Source organism: Malurus melanocephalus, unplaced genomic scaffold (assembly GCF_030028575.1).
Source record: "Malurus melanocephalus ecotype Western Australia unplaced genomic scaffold, MMel_1.1 scaffold_59, whole genome shotgun sequence".
Taxonomy (NCBI): domain Eukaryota; kingdom Metazoa; phylum Chordata; class Aves; order Passeriformes; family Maluridae; genus Malurus; species Malurus melanocephalus.
This window is the reverse complement of record NW_026623291.1, coordinates 116,839-124,849: the sequence shown is the minus strand read 5'-3', so window position 1 is coordinate 124,849 and position 8,011 is coordinate 116,839. Positions and strand designations below refer to the sequence as shown.

Below are 8,011 nucleotides of genomic sequence, written 5' to 3'. Positions count from 1 at the left end.
TGAAAACAAAACCATCCATCAGGTTTCTTTGGTCCAAAAAGCAAGAGGAGGAAGAGGAATGCCAGGCTGCAATGACTGTAATTACGGTCATTTCCYGGCCTGGAGTTATCAGCTCAAGGAGGAACAGTTTTGTGATGTGAAGAGTTGCTCTGAAGAGAACAATGATCAAATGCTTCCCATGTCGTTAGGAACAATGCAACAGCAATCTGCTATTTCCATTCAGATTTAAACTAAATTTTAAGATAAACTATCCTTTTGGTTAGGAATAGATTAGTTGTTTGGAGAACAGATACAGGTGACCCCTCTACTCTACATATACAAGAATAAAGACATGGACAATAGCATACATTCCTCTTACTCATGAAACAGTTTTGAGAAAAATATGACATTTACCTCTGTACATGGTGTACTCTCCAAATTGTTGAGCACTCAGACATTTTAGATTGCTTCYGCAAGGCTGTATGAGTGCTTTGTGTTTTGGACAAAGGTGACATAACACCCTGATGGGCATGAAGGTGGAACATTATCATCTCAGTGATTTTGACTAAAAGGTAYGGCCACCGAGCTTGCTGTACCCCTGTATGGTGAGGCTGTACCAGGGCTTCCCAGCCTTTACAAGCATGCTGTTTTTGCAAAAGCAAAGCCACAGATAATTGAAATGTAGATTTCAAGGCAAGCATGGTTTGACAGAAAGCAGAGAGTGCCTAATTTATGTGTCACCAGCAGATGACTTGAGCAATGGCACAATCATTGTGTTGCAAAACCCCTATCATGACATGTGTTGCCATACAGTATAGCATTCTCCCAGAAAATAAAACCAAACCTCAAGAGAACATCATTTGGATAGATGGGATATTCAAAATGTGTTGAACGCTTCCGCAGAGGAGCAGAAATCCTTATTCAAATATGCTAATGGTGCTTCTCAACAGATGTCTGTGGGAGAGAGGAGGAGACGGCAGGGCTGAGTCCTGGGTGAGTCAGGTCTCACTGCCCCACTAAAATCATCAATTGCAGACCATTTCCTAAATTAAATTGTTCACATTTCTAATCTAACTGAAGGYACTCAAATGTAAGCAAATAGTGCTTCAGAAAACAATTGCACAGATAAATTATTCCTCAAAACAACTACTCCAATCAAACTTAATTCTTCCCTACACAAAGCAGATCCACATATTCTGTCAAACAGAAATGTTGAAGCGAAGTAGTTACAGCATTTCACAACTTGTCCTGATGCAAGAATCTGACAGAGTAAAGATATTTTTTTTTTTTTTTTGCCTGGAGAACAGAGTGCTTTTGAATTAATAAATGTTGCATTAGAATTAACTGCACATGAAATAGAAGCAGTAAGAAAACAGTGTCTCATAGACAGAAAGCTTTCCAGGGACAGATTCTTCTATTYGGAAACCAGCTGACAGCAGATTAAGAGAAAGAGACAGCCTTTTCCTGTGGCTGGCAGGGGTCACATATAAACCACATTCAACAACTCCTGCACACGTGGCTGGAACATCAGGCCACCTTTGAGGGAAGGAGACAACACTTTGGTCTCCATGGCTGCAAGCATGTGCTGCAAAAGCTGAGGGAACAGCACAGAGCCACCATCATGGCCCATGACCTCACCCACATCCCCTCTCCCCACTAAATCCACACCCAGACCACCACCAAGGAAACTTCTACGTGGCACTTTGTGGCATAATGCTTGAGATCCCTGGGCTAGCAGCTACCGCTCTTCCCCTCACCTTACATCARTGTTTAAAACAATTCCGAGCATGGCACAGGCGGATGCTCCAGGTTGGGGCGTGCTGGAGGATTCTGCAGGATGCCCCATGGGAGACAGGAGCACAAAGCAGCTGGTGGCCCGGGAAGGCAGCCTGCCACACTGAGCGCTGACCGATGCCACGTCACCCTTCCCCGCGCTCGCCCATCTGTCCCACCGGCCCCATCTGTTGGGTTCTGCCACAGAMCACGAGCGCCCTGCGACTGACGCTGACATTTTGCTTTGCATTTCTACAGCCACAGCATGAGCTTGGCCCAGGACCATGGCTCTCACGTGTAGCTACAACACCAAGACCAACACAAACAAGGACAAGGTTTCAAATCCTTTGTTTCTAGTGCTGACTCATTCACAGGGCTCCTGCTCCACTCCGGTCTCACATGGACACAGGAGACAAAACCTGTTGTCTGTAACTGCGGCCCTCTGATGACACATGCAGCAGCAGCAGGGCCTGAGAGCAGAAAGCTGCCTCCAAAGCACAGGGCAGGTAAAGGACAGCATGGATTGTTCAGCTCTACCCTGGCCAGGTGTATCCATGGTGTAAGAATCAGTCGCTGTATTTAGGATCTGAATCAACTCATAACCAGGTCTGGGATCAACAGCCTCTGCAGGTATTACCCACAGCATCTTCTTCCAGGCCACTGGTCCCTTTCATATACTTTCCTCTGATGAAAGATGGATTTGACAGCAGCTCTTCTAGAATTGGTCTCATTTTTTATTTYAACTTAATCCATTTATGAAACAAACATGTTTACCTGGAGCTAGAATGTGCCCAGCAGGGAGACAGGCATTTCTTACAACCACTAGAATAACCTACAGCCAAGCATGCACTCCTTGCTGTGCAAGAAGAGGCAAAAGCCCTGGATTTTGCTGCCTCCTGCACTARCCAAGAGAGCTGGCACCCCTGGGTTAATGCATGGCCAGGTGAGCTCTAGGGGCTGTGTCTTTGCAGGGTTACAGGGTTAAACTATCCTTTGACTTATAAAAGATTAATTAAAAAATAGCTAACATTCCAGATGGACGATAATTTCCCTGYATGTTTGTCACATGAGCGTGGTTACCTTAAAAACAACGAACAAAACTGGTTAGAGGCTTACAGAGCTCCAGAGGCAACTTTGGATGAAGCAAAACCAAACTAGGCACAAAAAGGAMTTAACACTTTTGGTCTATATTTAAAAGAAATGTAAAAAAGGACTAGTTAAGTCTTGAATCATAATTTTCTTTYAAAACCATATGTACCCCAATACAGTGCTGCAACTGAGAAATATCCATGGCAACATGAAAACACACATAGGGGCTCWCTCTATTTAATAGCTTTGTAATGCTTTAGTGTTTGAAATTATAGAGAAGGTCAATGTTTAAAAATATTAGGAAGTTCAATAGATAAAACCCAAACAAAAGAATATTCTAAACTAACCTAAATGCCCACAGCACATTCTTACACCCCAATAGTTTAAATGTTTGTAGCAATCCATTAAACTAATATTTTACATACTTTCTCTTCAAAGCAATTGATYGTAACAAAGTGCGTTTGCCAGTACTTTATAGTGTGTGAAAACAGCAGCCTGGGCTGAATTTTATCTCTAATTCAACTCTTTTCTGAATGAGCAGCTGACAYGAGGAAGGCGTACTGTCAGCATCTAGGAGACATTTTGACTTTGGAAACCATTTTCTCTCTGCCAGACACTGGGTTCCAGCTGGCTGAGACATGATCTGATTCTGCTGTCTTGCAGAATCCTGCCAGGGCAGGGGTCTGCCAAGCTGGACAGTCCTGTGCTGAGGTCCTCACCACGGAAGGGACTCTTAAAAGTCCCTCCCAGCTGTTCTGTACCTTCCCCTGCCTACTGACCAGAGCAGCCTGGCTCTTCACACTTGCATGTGTAAGGAATAGGAGTTTCCCCTTGTGTAGATGCTCAAGCTGGATCTGGATTCCAGGGTGGCTGCATTTGCAACGCAACCCACAGCTACAGTCCCAAACACCCAAATCTGCATCCCTGTCAGGGCACACCTCAGATGCCTTCTGCCTGTGCAAGCAGGTGTCCTTCCCAAGAAAACGCGGATATAAGGAGCTGGTGCATTACAGTGTCTCCACAGCACAGCTGGAGCACACACCCAGGTCTGAGAAGTGCTGCTGAGTGCTGCAGTTTGGGCACAGYAAAGGAAACACGGTCCCTTTCAGTGCTTTTTCGCATTTCCCTACCTGTGTCTCTTTAGGTGTAATCCTTGTCCTCTCTAGTAYATAASGTCSTCRCCTAGAAGCTCTCACYTCTCCAGARCTGAGCTCTCCTTCTGGCTTCCYAAMTCCCAGCAGGTCCACCACTAMTCAAACCTGCTRCTCAAACCTCCTCCACTCTCCTGCCCAGAGCTTGTTTGTTCTGCATGTGCAGCTCCAAGTCAGTCACTGTTACTCTCTACAGAATTCTCACTTTTTGTTCTGCTTTTGCCAGGTTTCTAAACTTCATGCTCTGCACAAGGAGCAAGCTGGTTCTCCTCCACACCAGCAAAMACAGCCCATTACCCTTAAGGATGACATTCACCCTGGACTGGGGAGGGCTGTGCTAAGGCCACCGTCACTCCAAAGGGGATTTCATACACCCCATTTCCTCAGTTTTAATTATGAGCTGCACCCAGGTGCACCAGAAGCTGCCTACAAGGCAGGTGCCCACAGTCATCATGGATCTTGTTATTAACCCACTGCCCACTGGAAGTTCAGTCCTTGGCCGTTTGGTTCCTTCTGACATGTTTCCACAGGAACATCGGCATTCCAAACAGCTGATTCCAGCCAAGACTAAGAGTATGGCAGATCCTCAGAACAGCTAAGATTTGTGTTCACAAGATTTGTGTTAGAAACAGGCTTTCTAGAAATGTGCCTACAAATGAGTGCATGACTGACTTTTACTTCTTCTTAATCTACTACTACTGAAACATAGGATAGACATTTGCATAAGTTAAACCAACAATTATTCTGATAATAACTGCAGTTTAAAGATCCTTAAACTTCACTGACATTGCTGGGGACCTCAGCGGAGCAAAGACAGTGGCACTCAGCCAGCACGAAGGCCAGCAACATTACCATGCTGAGATCAAAGGAGTTATTAACCCCGAGTCCTTGAACTGCTGAGTGCAGTCATTTCGGCTAGTTCAAAGCCCCTCTGCAACTTCCTGGTGAATAAAGCTCCGCATTTGCTCAGAGCATCCTCTTTGCAGAGGCAGCTGAGGAATGAAAAGGGTTATTACAACACTGAGGTTCACGTCTACCTCTTTGGAGACATGCACATGGACAGGACACATCTGAATTTCCATCACCTGATGCTCTGGAAGCACTAAGATGTGATGCTGTCTCTTGCTCTGAGCCCTGTTGCTTTCCTGCCTGCACTGGCTGCCTGTTTCTGCCCAGTAAGAGATCGCCTGCACCCAGTTCACTGCCCAGAACTCAGCCCAGACACACTGCAGGTGTAGCAGSCAAAGGAACTGTGGAACACAAGAAGAGTTTTCTCACCTTATGTCCAGAAGGYAGACAGCAAAGAACAAAAAGGCCATGGCATAAAAGGAAATAYCATATAAGTAAAAATATATTCTGTATTTTTCAAAAGCAAAGCCATTTTTTCCAGACTAAATGGGTTAAATATGAGAAGCCAGAGGTATTGTTACTACTACTGAGATGTGGCCAGCCACTGCCATGGCTCTAAGCACATCTGTAAATTTCCTTTTACGCTCCTTTGATATGACCCATCCATAGTAACTTAAATGAAACACCTCAAGAATTTTTCTTGTTTGTAGATTTACACAATCATTAGGCTGTTTCCCTCTTTCAGAGGAAAATGTCAAGTTTCCTTTAAGCTTGGCCATTTATCAGCTCTTCTCCTTTTCCTGTAGGATGACTATTCTCTTAAAGATGTGGTTCTCAGCTTCAGACAAAATGGATGATGTGTCTGTTTGAAATAGGATTGTTTACTTTGTCAATGCTCCTGGGATCAATTTCATTTTTTTTTCTGCCATCTCCTACGGAGAACATCTTGCCAAGTGCAGTATTCATCTCCCTGAATGAGCTATCAAGATTTGGTTTTYTGACAGAAATCATGCTGCAACCCAAACTGGTCAGAATCTCTCACAATTTCAGAAGCGCGCATGGGTATGAATAATATAGAATCTTATCTGGCACAATTTCAGCATTTCTCTTATAACTTCTCTTTCATGACATCTATTTGCTTGAGAAAATTATACACTTRTAGTTTTAACACCAAAAATAGAAAGCGGCACACTTTCTTCCCGGCTGGTTGCTCATACGTGTCTGAACACACACTAACAGGCACAAAATACAGGAGCAACACTGCAACATCCCTGTTGCACTGAATCCACCCCAAGCAGCTTTGCTAACGAGACAACTCACACTGGCAAGATCTGCTAATAAGCTGCTGGAGAATGAGGTCTTAATTGTAGATTTATTTAATTCAGAGATGAGTACTTGTGTTGTATTAAGAGCAGCTTATTAACATTCATGCATGAACATTCACTAAGGGTGAATAAACACAATCCARCGCAAAAGCGCTTAGAAGAGCAAGTGTTCACCTAAACCATCACCCTCCTCAGTGAAGGAGGRGTGGGACACAAGGGAATGAAATGCTGTCCCAGGCATTGTGTCAGGTTCTCATACTTGAGCATGTCTCACTATCARTCATTCCTGAAGCAACAGCACCGAGACTTCCCAAAGCTCCCGTTATTGTCTTATACACTCCTCAGCATTTGAACCAAATCTGAAGTGCAAATAAATCATCAGCACAATTTTTAGACAGAAATTTTAAAAACTACATCTATTGCAGGAGACAATCTTCTGCCTGCCACCCCTGCATGATGCTGATGACAAGTCTAGGTTAATCACACAGATGATGAATTGATTCTTACGTCAACTCCTTTAAAAACAACATCGTTACAGGTGTAGCAGCTGGCAGGCTGATGTATTCCTGCTGGCATCTGCACATCTTGGGATGAGCCACTAGACAAAGGAGCATGCCGGCATTTTGAGGATGCAACCATGACAGTCAGTATTAAAATACGCCTTAGTTACCAACTTTGATTATTTGCCACTCACAGGATTCACTTACAGGTTCAGTCTCTGGTACAATGTGTACTGGGAAAAATACCCCTCAATTACCAGAGAGCCACCAGGAATGGATAAAGTGCCCACCGACCGCTCTCCATCCACTCCCGCGCACGCCCTCCCTACCCACGCAGCGGCTGTGCTGCCCTCTACTCCCAGCACCTTCTCCAGCACCCACCGCCCTTCTTCTCCCGTTCAACCCAATGCCTTTCCTACTTTTCCCTACCACTGCTTCTCTTTTTTAAGCTTGGTCTCATTTTATGACTACCGCCAACTCTTTGAGGCCAGAAAGATCTTTCTGATGCGGGCAAAAAACCACTGCACCCATTCTGAAAGGCTTTTGTTTTGGGATTTACTTTGCCTTCATTTAAAATGAATCCCTTTATTCTTCTCTCCAAAAGCAGCTTAGTGTACGCTGTTAACAACCCCTGGCAACAATCAGCCCGAGCGTTCATGATATATATATCAGAGTGGACACACCAGCCGGCAAGAATGGACGCCGTCTCCCTGAGCGCTGCCCTTCATTCACACAGAGGAGGATGGAGTGTGAGCCGTTCCATTTGCAAATAACCCATGTTCCTATCGATTAGCAGCCGGACCGTGTTTCACCGCTGAACACGCTCCCAATTTTAACCTCCACAGGCACACGCGTCCCTTGGCCAGCCCCGCAGTCCCCGGCACCCCTCGCACGCCCCCCGGGAGGAACCCCCGAGCCCCCAAACCCACCGCAGGGTGGGGGACAGCGCTGATACACTGCACACCCACCCTCCCCTGCCCACATCGCCACCGTGGGCGAACATACGACACCGGCAACCACCGCCCCCCGAGTACCCCTGCTCCGGGCGCCCTCCCCGCCCCGGCCCCCCGTACCCGCGTCCTCCTCATCGAAGCTGTTCATGCAGGGGAAGTAGATGGCCAGGGCCTCGAAGGAGGCGGAGAGGCTGAGGCGGCTCTGCGASCGCTCCATGAAGAGCCCCTGTCCGGGGGCGCCGCCGGGGGTCTCGCCCGCGGCCGCGGGCGGCTTGGCGAGCTTGGCCGCCCCATTCTTCACTCGGAGCACGGCCCGCGGCGTCTTGGCGGCGGCGGGGCCGCGCTGAGGCGGCGGGGAGAGGAGAGGAGCGGCGAGGCGGGCGAGGCAGGCG

At 46.6% G+C, this 8,011-nt stretch overlaps 1 protein-coding gene across 1 annotated transcript in view; it reads right to left on the bottom strand.

The window, feature by feature from the left end:
• RIMS4 (regulating synaptic membrane exocytosis 4) overlaps window positions 1-7,902 on the bottom strand; it is a 55,107-nt gene extending 47,205 nt beyond the window's left edge. The window contains exon 1 of the mRNA XM_057365904.1: window positions 7,740-7,902. Within this exon, the coding sequence (XP_057221887.1) occupies window positions 7,740-7,836 (97 nt within the window). The 5' untranslated portion in view covers window positions 7,837-7,902. The remainder of the gene's footprint in view (window positions 1-7,739) is intronic.
• Window positions 7,903-8,011: the final 109 nt, after the last annotated feature.